Source organism: Hydra vulgaris, chromosome 08 (genome assembly GCF_038396675.1).
Source record: "Hydra vulgaris chromosome 08, alternate assembly HydraT2T_AEP".
NCBI lineage: Eukaryota > Metazoa > Cnidaria > Hydrozoa > Anthoathecata > Hydridae > Hydra > Hydra vulgaris.
In genome coordinates this window covers 24151251-24165237 of record NC_088927.1, presented here as the reverse complement: position 1 = coordinate 24165237, position 13987 = coordinate 24151251, and the positions used below count along the sequence as shown (strand labels likewise).

At 30.3% G+C, this 13987-nt stretch overlaps 2 protein-coding genes across 2 annotated transcripts; both read right to left on the bottom strand.

Annotated features, from left to right (window-relative positions):
- Window positions 1–736: 736 nt before the first annotated feature.
- On the bottom strand, window positions 737–1135 carry LOC136083149 (uncharacterized). The gene has a single exon (XM_065802555.1). It carries the CDS (start codon window positions 1133–1135, stop codon window positions 737–739), a length of 399 nt encoding a protein of 132 aa, XP_065658627.1.
- Window positions 1136–2726: 1591 nt separating this feature from the next.
- Window positions 2727–3275, bottom strand: LOC136083148 (uncharacterized). Its single transcript, XM_065802554.1, has one exon. It carries the CDS (start codon window positions 3273–3275, stop codon window positions 2727–2729), a length of 549 nt encoding a protein of 182 aa, XP_065658626.1.
- Window positions 3276–13987: the final 10712 nt, after the last annotated feature.

Genomic DNA, 13987 nt, shown 5'->3' with positions numbered 1-13987 from the left:
AGTCTGTTTTTGACATTAAGATTCCTCAATAACATTACAATTGCACCAACTTTTAATTTTAATTCATGTGGCGGATATTCAGGTGGAGAAATGCTGTTGAGGAATTATAGCGGAAAATGCGTCCTGTCGATATTTTCCTCGCATTCAGCTTTGTTGGTACTTTTGTAACTTTTCTCCGCTCCAGGTAATAGTCGTAAAATCTCGTTGTTTATCGCTAGAGAATCAACGTTTTTTGAAGTTAGAATGGCTTTTCTGATAATGTATCTCTTCGGGTAATATTCTTTCTTCAAAGACGTCGTTAATGAGGTTCTGACTAAAGTACTGATGTGGTAATTCTATTTTTCCCTCATCTTTATGTTCTATTTCGCCATGGCCAATTCGCAGTAGGAATTCATGTTTTGTGTTAATGTGAAGGTTTTGAAATGACGCCATTAAGGCGATTGCTTGATTGATGTCTCCACGATTAATTCCTTGGATGCTTTTGGAACTACAGGAGGCACTTGTCGAAAGTCGCCACCAAGAACGACAATTTTGCACCAAATGATATTTCAGTTTTCAGAATGTCGCATAATAGAGTATCTACTGCCTCTAGTCCAAGTCGAGGCACCATTGACACCTCGTCCTAGATAATCGCATCGATTTGCCAGAGAAAACTGGCTTATTTGCTTTGGCTTTTGAGCAATGTGCAATTAGCAGTTAGAGGCACTGGCAAGTTGAATGCAGAATGCACTGTTTGTCAAAGTGGCAGCAAAGTAGCAGCAACACCTAACCACAAAACGGTTAGAATCTTTTTGCTTTGTCTAGCGAAAATTTGGGTAATGGTTGTGTTTAGGTATATCTTGCCCAAACCGCCTGCCCCGTCGATAAAGAAGCATCGTTTGTCACCATTGATGCATGCAGGAACAGCATCTATTTTTTGCTCTTTATTCAGAGTCGAGTACAGTTTAGCAGTCTTTTGCTTACATTCTGCGATGTTTATTGTGGTTTCATTAAGCGTTGGCATAGGATATTTTGGCGCTGGTATAATGGTGGTGATATCTTGGCCACAATTAGAGATAATTCGTCCAAAATCAGCATATGCGTATGCTTTGCTTTCTTGTTCTGACATTGTTCGATGTCTGTAATCATCCGACATGGCAGCCTTGAATTTTTCCCAAAGCGCTGAGGCGTCATTGGTTTTGTCGAAACAAATTATGTAATCAAATAACGGTCGCAATTCTGATGGCGTTTGAAGGAAAGATGCTTCTCGTAAACTGTGGTGGTACTCATTGTCGTTTTTCAGGTCTTGTTATCGTGGTGTCCATTCCATCGATGTTCTATTGAATTTTATTATATGCTTTGGCATTTCGTAGTACAAAAACTGTCGCGAATTAATTGTATTGCTTTGTTGGGCTGCTCCTTCTTTAAAACAGTTTCGAGCGCTCGTTTAATTGGAACCATGCCGTTAAAGTTGTGTTTTTTGCGTTAGCTCTTTCAATTGTGCTGGCTTTGTTACTTGGTCGGAAGTAAACAGTTTGAAATTATCGTAGATGTACGGCTAGGCGATAGATAGTATGTGATTGCATTTCCATACCAAACCCAAATATTCGTCTCACAGCATCTGGCGGACTAACATATCGTGCATCTAAATGGGCCAAAATTTCATCATATACAGGTTGTCGCTTGCGCTGTTGTTTTAGTTGAATATTTATTGCTGCTTTGTCAGGTCCCTTGTAGATATACTTGTTTGTATAAGTACTTAATCGATGTGATGGTAGCGCAAATTTTAACGTTAATATGACTGTTGTACTTTGCTAGTAAGTATTTGTTGTATGGCACCACCCATCAATTATCGGCTCATTCATATTTTGTGTCAATACAGCAACCTGTATCCCTTCTATGGTATTCTGCATACCAATCAATATCCAGAGAAGTCATATCCATGAATGTCTTGGGAAATCGTTTTGGCAATACGCCATCAAACATGTATGGTGCATTAGCATTCGCTGTACTGCAGATTCTGTGCATAATCATAGTCGCTACAATTTCGTGCAGACGGTTTTCTGACTCTGGATCTGGGATTTCAGCACTGATAATACAATTGTCGTCTTCGGGCGTTCTTATTTTGTCGTTAGCTTTCATAATGAATAATAAATAACAGTGAGGTAAACCGCGTTTTTGAAATTCAATAACACCCATGTATGCGATGACACGGCCGAGAATTTTGTCTTTTAAAATTTTATTCAGTATTGTTTTTAATTTGATACGGAATACTCTTGCCACTACATCTGGTCTGTCCGATGGTGCTTGATGTGGCAAGACTTTCTATAGTTTCTGTTCATTTTGGATCGCACGTAATCGTAATAAATAAATCTGGTTTTCCATATTTTTCTACAATAGCCATTGTCTTGATAAGATTGTATCATCGCTCTTGGACTCCCTGGAAACGTTGAAGATAATATAATTTTCTTTCCGACTTAGATGTTGGCAGCGTCAACCATGACTAAATGATCTGCTAGCACGCGATAATGTTCGACTCGCAATTCGGTTTGATGTAGTCGATTGTAATTTAGGCGATTTTGTTCTTGTCTAAGGTATGCGTCCGCAATGTACGGGTGAAAGGGTTTGCCAGCACTTAAAAGTGGGTTGTACTCATTTGTTATAATCGCCAGTCGATAACTATAATACCCCATTTGTGTAATGCGAGCGCGTTTTCGATGCGATGGCACTTTGGTCAAATTTGGACATTACCCACTCCCACCTTTCGGAAAGAGAAGCGGATAGGTGAGTGGATCACAACGGGAATCAATATCGTCAATAAATTTTTTTTGACCATTTTTGTAGTAAATTGCAAAGCATAGGGTAGGTGGTAATTCATCGTTTTCCACCACAACTTCGTCCGTGATCGACGTGTTGTATTGTCGTCGATCCAAGACGAGACCGATGTTAAAAACTAAATGAACCTGCGGCGCTGCACGTGTCTCCTCATGCGCTCGTTTTTCTTCAATTTTGGCTCTATCTTTCATCATACGAAAAGTTTTAGCGTATGGGTTAACTTGTTCAAGCAACTGGCTCAAACAGAGCATCAACTGCTCGTCACAGTTAGTATTTGCGACATGCCCCATTCGTTCATCTGCTGCCACCGTCGAATCGAGAATATAGAACTGTTTATATTGACGCGTGTCGGTACCGCTTGGCTGTAAAGAACCAATTTGTTGGTAAATCTGTCCGTGGATTTGGAAGCAATGTGATCCACCTGCTCGCCGTGTGTCAATTTTCGCTCCCATCGAAGCCATAGCTAGTGTGCTGTTGTGTCAAATAATTGATCTGAAGTTTGGAGCCATTTCTGTATTTCCACCCAGCAGCTGTTTAATTCTTGTGGATAATTTTGAATTGATAAAGTAATGGTACCAAAATTGCAGCAGTCATTGTATTCGTTTTATTATAGCTATATTCAGTTGCAAAATGAAGAGCGCTGCAATGTATGCACTGATGGTTTATATTTCCAATATATTGTTCTTCTGGTAGCGTTAATTTGAACGTTCCATCAAGCCCTGTTAGGGCTAGTTGACGTGAGAGATTTCAGTTCTGACTTTGTCGATATTGTTGATCATTTTGCAATCATTTTGCAATTGTTTCTGCCGCTGTTCAGCTGATTCTCTTAGGCTTTGTTTCGATGGCATTGTCAATCATACTCGTGGGTTCGTTCGTCTTGTTTTGACGTTACTGATTGTCACCGTTGTCGATGTTGCTCGCGGTCTAGTGCAAGTCGTTGTCCACGCTCTTCGGGTGTTTCTTTTTCTCGTTGAATCCTTTTTTAAATCGCGTTAAATGGCCAATTTTCTTCGCTTTCTTAAGTTGACGAATGAATATAATTCATTCATAACCATGCTTTAGCTTAGCAAAAATAAAGAAATCTCTGCAGAGAATACGATTAACATCTGAAGGCGCTTATATATATCTTTTGGTTTTTCTAAAAAGTTCTAAGGGCCGAAGGTTCGAAAGTTCAAAAAGTTCTAGAAACTTCGAGAAGTTTTAGAAACATCAAAAAGGTTCTAGAAACTTCGAAAAGGTTTTAGAAGCCTAGGGGTTCTAGAAATTTCAAGAAGCTCTCGAAACTTAGGAAAAGTTCTAAAAAGTTATAACGCGTTTACATCTTAAATTTGCCGCCTGTTGTAATGGTAGAACAGACGGACAGACGGCTCTGCTTTATTATATATATATATATATATATATACATATATATATATATATATATATATATATATATATATATATATATATATATATATATATATATATATATATATATATATATATATATATATATATATATATATATATACATAACTTTATTTATTTATTTAATAAGTATTTATTTAAAATTGCATATAAATGAATTTTGCAAGTTTTCTCTCAAGTTAAAAATAATCAGTGGGAGATGTACCACAAATGTTACTTACAAAGGTATAGAATTTCGATACCATCTCAAAGTATAGATAAATATTTCTGAGCAAATGTTTTTTATTACAATGTAGTGTTTGCAGTTTTCGTTTTATATACTAATTCGACAACGACCATATATCTATATATATATATATATATATATATATATATATATATATATATATATATATATATATATATATATATATATATATATATATATATATATATATATATATATATATATATATATATATATATATATATATATATATATATATATATATATATATATATATATATATATGTATATATATATATATATATATATATATATATATATATATATATATATATATATATATATATATATGTAGGTATTGTGGTTTATTCTCTTCCAGCTAATTGCCTTGTGGAGGTCACATTACCAAGGCCCGCAAAGATAAGTTTAGCTCCTTAAGGAGCACCATCACCTGCTCTACGGACCAAGAGTAAAGTTAGTTTGGGAAGAACGAAGGTATATTAGAGTAAAAGATAGAAGAAGTTGCGTTAGAAAGATAGCGTAGAGAAAGCGGACAGGAATTGCACACGATGTTAGAAAATGCAAAACGACTGTTAAATTAGGTCACCTAATTAATGTATATTTATTTATTTACAAAATATTTATTTAAATCGGTAAAGTTATAGTTTCTTGAATATTTTTTTTATTTTGAAGTAAAAATAATTGTATTTAATTTGATATTTTCAAAATTATGAGTACTAAAGCAAATTCTTAACTGTAGTACTGAAATGTGATATCTTATTTTAGTTATGGGGAAAAAAAAGGACTTGTTACCACAAAAAATTGCTGAAATCAAGGTACTTTTATTAAATTATTAATTTTCTCAACGTGAAATTACCAGAAAATGTGGTATTTTGCAAGGTTTTGTACAAAATATACATAAAAAAATGGCTTGATGCCAAAGAGGGTTGGTTAATGTGGAAACAAGAGAATTCTAGCACCACGCGGGAAAAGAATACAAACCAAGATTTTTCTACAAAATAGACAGGCCACCAACAAAGAAATAACAAATAAGCTGTACCAATCTGGAGTCAAAATGTAAAAGAGAACGGTTCAACGGTGACCAAAAGGTATAGGAATTAAACAGAAGATGATTGGAAATCGGTATAATTAATTTAGATGTATTTAAAATATCAAATTTCTTTCACCAAACTTTAAAAATTCACGTAACAATCCTTGTATAATATTTTGAGGCATGCTTTAGCGATGAGAGTACTTTCCAAGTTTTCACAAAGAAGGCTCAATATGTAAAAAGAAAAAAAAGGAAAAATTACTTATTGGACTGCATCATTCAAACTGTTAAACACCCCACTTCTGTGATGATCTGTTCAGTGATATGTGGAAGGGGAATGGAAAGGCTCTACATTGTAGACGGAATAATGAACCAGTTACAATATAAAAAGTCCTGGAACAAAGATTGTTGCCATAGTTGGCAAAATGGTTTAGTCCAGGTGAAAAAAAAAACCTTCATGCAGGACGGGACACCATGTTACCAGCTAAATCAGTTAAAAGATATCTATTAGAACAAAATATTTCATTCCTAGATTGGCCAGGAAACTCTCTTGACTTTAGTCCGATAGAAAATGTTTGGGCGCTCCTAAAGAAGCAAATATCTAAAGAAAATAATACAGATAAAGTGTATTTAATTGAAAGAATTATTCACCATTGGAACCATAATAAAGAATTGAAGGAAATAGCTGAAAAATGCATCAAAAGTATGCCAAGAAGGGTTCTTGCAATTATAGAGACAAATGGAGGAATCGCCAAATATTGATCTTGAATATATTTAAATAATAAAATTTATTAACAACTTGTTAAATGTTTTTTATTTGTCAAAAATATACCTTTTTTTTTAAATAAAAAGTACTTTTGAATACATGAATCACAAAAAAATGCTAAAATAACAGACTTTGAAACTTGAGAATGTAAAAAATTGTGGGTGGCCATAACAAATTGTCACACGACCGTATATACATATATATGTATATATATCCATATATATATGTATATATATATGCATATATATGTATATATATATGCATATATATGTATATATATGCATATATATGTATATATATATGCATATGTATGTATATATATATATATATGCATATATATATATATGCATATATATATATACATATATATGCATATATATATATATATATATATATTATTCGACCTTTCCGGCACTTTTGTTTTCTTTTGTGGTTTAAGTTTTGAAGTTATTGCATGCGTTGGGTTAGATTTTTTAAACTAATTTTATATTTGTTTTATCAATAACTTCATAGGTATTGTAACAGATATTAAATTGGTGTGAGTTTATTGCATCAATCTCAACAACTTTGAGTGATTGTTTGTGGAATAGTTGTAGCTCTTTTTTTTGTTGCAAGACGATAGTATAGGGGCGCTGTACAGAATGTAAGAGTGCGTAGGATCTACAAATTTGAAGTAGGTTTAATTAAGTGTACCCAATCTTTTTAAGGCGCTTTAGTAAGTAGGGTACTAACTTAAAAGAGTTATGAACTTTTATCCATTGATCATCCCAGTTAAGATTTTTGTTTATTAGGATTCCTAGGTACTTGTAGCAATCTACTTATTTGAGTTTGGAGTTTGAGATTGCAACTTGATTAGGGTGACGATAATGATTTGCACTTTATATGATTGAAGTAGGTTTTTTTTTATGTTTGTTATAGAGGATGTATGTTAATATATCATCGGCGTATTTTTGCAGTTTTGTCTCTGGTGGTAAAAAAATCATTCAAACCATGTATAAATAGTATAAATAAAATAGGTCCAAAACGCTACCTTAAATGACTCCAGCTTTAATACATTTCCATTTGGTTACATGTTCAATTGTTTTTACTCTTTAACGACAATTGTGTAGGTGGCTAGCAATCCATGATGTAAGCCAGCTAGGAAGCAAGATTTAAAATTTTAGGAGTAAGTTGTTGTGATCAACCATACAAAAAGCTTTTGAGAAATAAAAAAAGTTGGCGAATATTGACATTTCTTGTGTTTTGCGTAGCTAAAGTCTTCTATTACTTGAATTATATCATCCATTGTGCTATGTCCAGGAAGGAATCCAAATTGTTTATTCGTGGGAATCCGCATTGTTTATATGCTTTGTATATATATATATATATATATATATATATATATATATATATATATATATATATATATATATATATATATATATATATATATATATATATATATATATATATATATATATATATATATATATATATATATATATATATATATATAGTTATGTACAGTTTATATGTAGTTTAAATATTTATTCGGCAAACATATGTTTATTCTCCTGACTACTTTTTCTCAAATGAAAGTTTTAAGAAACTTATGAGCATATGTCACTGGGTTTTTTCTGCAACTGAACAATGGGCGAACCACATAGTTTGCTGTAGTCAAACGTCACTGTACTTCCCCCACAAAAGTACACCAAAAACTAATTATAAATTGGAAACCACCATACCTTGTAAAGTTTTTGTACAGTTTTTGTACAGTATCTTGTACTGTTTTCACCATACTTTGTACTAAATTTGGAAAATATTCTGTCGATATCTTACAAAATAAAGGGTCCTGATTTTTTGGTGTTCAAAATAAGTAATTGTCAGAAACGGTGCAAACTTGAAATTTTTGTTTTTTATTTTTACGTTTGTCGCATTACAATTATATATTGTCAAAAATAAGAATAATAAACTTTCAAAACTTTTTGATAAACGATACAACAAATATAAAATAAGGTATCTGAGGGAAGATTAAAGGATCTTGTCGTCAGAACTTTAAATAAGTTCAAACAAGCATTTAACAAAGGTAACAACAATAATATTGAACTTCTACAAATTTCCAAAGTATATAGTATATAATCAAAAGTGAGATCACGCATATTTACTCACCAATATTTTATATAAACGTATACGTACTAAAGTATAATAAAATATTAGGTAAAAACTATAAAAATCAGCAAAATAAGTAAGAACAAGCTTTTTATAAATGTAAATAAGTAAAGGCAAAGTTATGAATTCATATTATTGCTAATAACATAATACGTCATTTAATGAAAAAATTTGGGTTTTTAATTTACTTTTAAAAGGTAATGGGTAGTTCAAATCAAAATGTGGCAAAGCAGTTTTATTCCAAAGCTGTGATGCCCGATAGGCAATAAAAAATTGATTAAAGTTCGTTTGACAAAAAGGTTCATTTAAAAAATCAATATTTCTCAAATTGTATTGATAGGTTGTTGAATTTCTCAAATTGAATTAATAGATAGTTGATAGGTTTCGGAGTAAAAATATCTTTGAAGACAGATAGGGACAAGTTATTTTTCCATATGTATACAAAGCATAAAAGATTATATATATTTAGCTCGTACGTATATTTAAAATTTTTATTTCAATAAAATAATATTTTGTGTTAGAAAAGCGATTTGCAAAGCAGATTAAACGGATTGCATGTTTTTTACGGCGATAAAGACGTTGCAACTTAACTTTTCTGTACTACCCCAGACAATATTAGCATAATTTAAATAACCGTTTATAAATGAATGATAAAGTTGAATTATTTTTATAAAGCAGATTCATGCTTTATATAAAACTCCAATGTTTTTTGAAATTTTAGTGCTTATATAATCGATATGATGATTCCAAGTGATTTTTTTATCAAGGTGAACACCTAAAAATTTTGTAACAGAATCCCTTTTTATCTCAATTTGTTCAATAAAAATTTGAGTTAAGTTTAATGGCAAAACCGTTTTTTTAAAAAGCGAACGGAATGTCCACTTTGTTTTATTAGTATTAAGAGTTAACTTCAACTAACACGATGCATGCCTAAGTTTTTTGTTCATTGTTTTAAAGAGTTCAAAGATATTACTGTTAGATATGAATAAGTTAGTACCATCTGCAAACATAATACTTGCTAGTTTAGAGGCATTATTTAAATCATTAATATAAATTAAGAAAAGAAGTGGCCCAAGAGTTGAGCCTTGAGGGACTGCATAGAAAGACAAGTGGTGTGATAACTGTCATTACTCAGAACATTTTGTTTACGATTTGACAAATAACTTCCAAACCATTTTAAAACTTTATTTTTTATTCCATAATATTTAAGTTTATAGATTAAAGTTTGGCAATTAACCGTATCAAAAGCTTTTAATAGGTCGATAAAAAGCCCTAACGTATATTATACAAACTGGATGATTTCATGTTCAGTTGAGCTATCCTTTTTAAAACCGAATTGATTAATATTTATGTACTCTGTTATATATACATTATATTATATATACATTATATTATATTGTAATTCTTTCTAAAAATTATTAAAATTTGGAAAGAACAGAAATAGGCTAATAGGTACTAAGAATTTATTTGTTCCCTTTTTTGAAAATTGGAATAATTTGGCAATTTTTAACTGTTTGGGGAATACACCTTTATTGATAGAATCTTTAAAAAATTTAAAAAGAACAACTTTTAGCTGTTCGAAACAAGCTATAATAACGTTTCCATTTATTTGATCTGTGGACCATTTATATGGAAAAGTTTTTTGAAAAATATTATTAAAATATAACTCTTCTAAACTTCTCTCCAGAATAATTCAAAAGAGAATCTAAATGATTTCTATTAGAAAATAACTTCGATCTTAAAAAAATTTTTTAAAATTAGTATCTAAAATAATTAAATTGAAAAAAGTCATCATTACTTATTTATTTTTGTTTTGATCTAATAAAAATGGAAAATAAATATAAGAAAAAATATATATATCTTATTATACAATTTACTACTTTTAATATATTGTATTTTACTATATAATTTTCAACCTGTAAATTTTCAACTTTTAATTTTTAATTTGTTTCATAAGCTGAAGGCGACAATGTAAATGGAATTCGGCGATAAGACAATATGCGTTTTCTTCTTGCTCCAGCCATTTATTATATATGTATGATCTTATTGTAAATTTTATTAAACGGGAAAGTAAATAAATAAATAAAAAATCTTATTGTCTTTAAATATTAAATTTATATATTGCGAAAAGGTAAGTTGTAAAAGTAAAACAAAGTGCTCAAGGCAAAAACGGCATAGTCACATTTAAAAAGTTTTGAAAAAGTATATAATTAATTATTTTCAAAAGTCTTTGTATAAAGTTAAAAAAGTTTAATTTAAGATGTAAACTTTAGATAAATTAATTAAGGTCTTTTTTTAGTTTTTAGACCCAGTAAACACGCTTTAGTTGGTCCAACTGACAGGCCAGTATTGGCTATAGTTGGCTAACTGTTGGCATTCCGTGCCAACCATTAACCGACTGTATATCGCGTGTTTTTGAATCGTAATAGATTCCAGTAAGTTTTATCAAAGTATTTAATATTATATTTTATGTAAATGTTTAGTCGCGTTAGTTTAATATGAAGCAATTTATAAATTTTTTACTTTCAAACGCTTTTTTACCTTTTAATTAAACTTTTAAACTCAAACTTTCCTTACCTTTTGATATAACTGTTTTGCTCATAAGTACAAATATTTTACTTTTATCCATTAGTTACACATTCAGATATAAATTTTGACATTTGTTAGTGTTTTTAATTTAACTTTATGATGATTTTATATGTATACATTATATATATACATATACATACAGAAGTACACACGTAAACATACTACTTTATGTATATATATATATATATATATATATATATATATATATATATATATATATATATATATATATATATATATATATATATATATATATATATATATATATATATATATATATATATTATATATATATATATATTTTATATATATATATATATATATTATATATATATGTATTTAGGTATAGCTTATATGGTATTGTTTTTATCACTTCCCTAAACGACTACTTCTATGCCCATATTACTTTTGACAATAATCTATCAATGCATTGATTTTCGATTCATATATGATGTCTATTCTTTGTGTATACATATTTGTTACATTTTTTCATTTCATATTTATCATATGATGGATTAATGCGATGTAGAAGAACAAAGTATTGTAAATTTGTTTGAATTTTTTAAAAACATCTAATAATTAGTCCAGTTGACGTCTAAATTTCAATGTTGCATATGTCATTTTTAAGTAGTTTCTAGGCTTTTCTAAATGTGTTTCTTATTCACATGGTTTTACAAGCAAGGTCTGCAAGCAAATTTGAGCTGAAAATTTTTTTTAGCCTTTAAGGAGAGTTGATGTTGTTCTTTGTTTAATTTAATTTGTTTAAATATAGTAGTTTTAATAAATAAATGTTTGTTTGTTCTTGGTTTTTTACTTATTTGTTTTCAGATTCTTAAGAACTAGGCAACTTAGCTAAGCAAGTTTTATTTTATTTTTTAGTGCAATTGGAAAGAGCTGAAAGCTATTTTTTTGTGCAATTGGAAAGAACTGAAGTGTTTTTTAGTCACTTCACACAGTATAACTGGTACTGATTTGTCTGCGTTGCTTGAAAATAATGCAAAATTGTTTAACGTTTTTTGTGACATAGTTGATCGCAAATCATTTTTTGTTAATTTTAATTTTGAAAATGATCTTTCTCTAGAGCAGTTGGATATCATGAAACATTTGAAAATCCTAAAAATGATTTCAGTATTTAGAAATGCAGCCTCCATTTGTTTTTTCTTTACAAGTTTGTACAAAAATAAATGGGACAATTCAGGAACTTGAGTATTAAAACGTTCTTTCAACTACAGATGTAGATGTTCAATTTCTGCATATAAGTTATCATCAATATCTTCCGTGTAGTCTTCCACAGACGATTAACGCATATCTTCAAAAAATTGTACAGTTCTTGAACAAAACCAAAAAAATTGATTCCCTCGATGCAGCAATCTACAGCAGCCTCTCCTACCAAGTTAAGAGAATGACCTGAACATCATAAGTATTTTGCCAGCTTATTGAACTCCAAAATTCTAGTTTTCATTCCTTTATATTTTCCAGTCATATTGCTTGAGTTATCATAAGACTGGCTTCTGCAGTTGCTGATTTCCAAGTTCAATTTTACGTATAAAAAGTCGTACAAAAATTACGTATAAAAATTTAGCAAATGCAACCGTGTTGCATTTGCTAAATTTTCCCCGGTGTGATTATTGATGTGAATGAAGTTGACAAATCTTTCAATAGGCTCATTAGAAATAAATGTACCTCAAGATCACACATAGTTGATCTTTGTGACTCACATCAGGTGTTGAATCTACTGATAATCCATAATACTTAGATTTTAAAACATCGTCGCTGATTGATTGCAAAGCTTTTCTTGCCATCAATACAGTTAATTCATTACATGTATTCTTTGAGAGGTAGTTTGTTTTTCCAGAACCAATGTCACCATAATTTGTTATGTGTTTGGCCAATAAAGGATCAAACTGAGCAATCAACTCAAGCAGACCAATAAAATTCTCGTTGCTCTCAGACCCAAATTTTTCATTTGAACCTCTAAAAGTTAAGTTTCTTTCGATCAATGTGCAAATTACAGCTATAATTCTTCTTACAACCTCTCCAGTAGTTTTTTTCTTGGCGAATTTTGTTAAGAAGTTGATCATTTAAAAAAATCTTGTTATTTTTTCTGTAAAAGTATGCAAATGAAGCTTTTCTGCGGTCTGATGAGTGTTCATGATCCTGAATTGATGCCCCTGAATTTTTCCAATCTTTATATCCCGTTGAAGCTAAAGCACATTTTGAGGGTTCAAAAATCTTGCAAACAAAACAGAATACACAACCTAATGCTGGGAAATATATAAGCCATTCTCTATTAAACGTTTCACCATTTACTTTTTTCCCCATTAACAAGCTTTTTGAGCAATATCGATCGCGATCTTGATACATCATTTTAGAGGATTTAAAGTCATAATCTGCATTTTGACATTTTAACGGACCATTTTCTATCCAAAATTGTATATCATCAGCTGAAAAAATTTCCCAAAGTCCTGGATCACTTTTCCTATTTAATGGCAAATCGATAGGGAAACATACTCTCTCCTTATTGAGTTCCGATTGCTCGTTTCATTAATTGAGTCCTCTACAAAATCCAATACTTTTGCCTCTTTATTTATGCCACAGTTTGCAAGATTAGCTGAAGTTGGTGAATTACCATGACATTCTGCTTTTAATAAAAAACTATCAAGTTTTCGATGTTTCTTTATACTTTTTTCTATATTTTACTTTCATAGCTTCTTTCCATAACTGTTAAAAGGTTCTAAAAATGAACACATTTAATTAATTTAATTGCTATTGTTTACGAACACTGATTTTACTAATAGATAACACTCCACTATTTTTTGTTATTAAAATTGAGTAAAATAGCCTACATAAATAAGCGAAAACTTGTTAAAAATAAACAGGAAAACAAACTTTAAAAATTTATGATTACTTTTTTTCCAAGCGCGCTTATTTTCTTTACTTAAAAGCGTCCAAAATATCGCTTAAAGTTTAATGCAATTTAAAACAA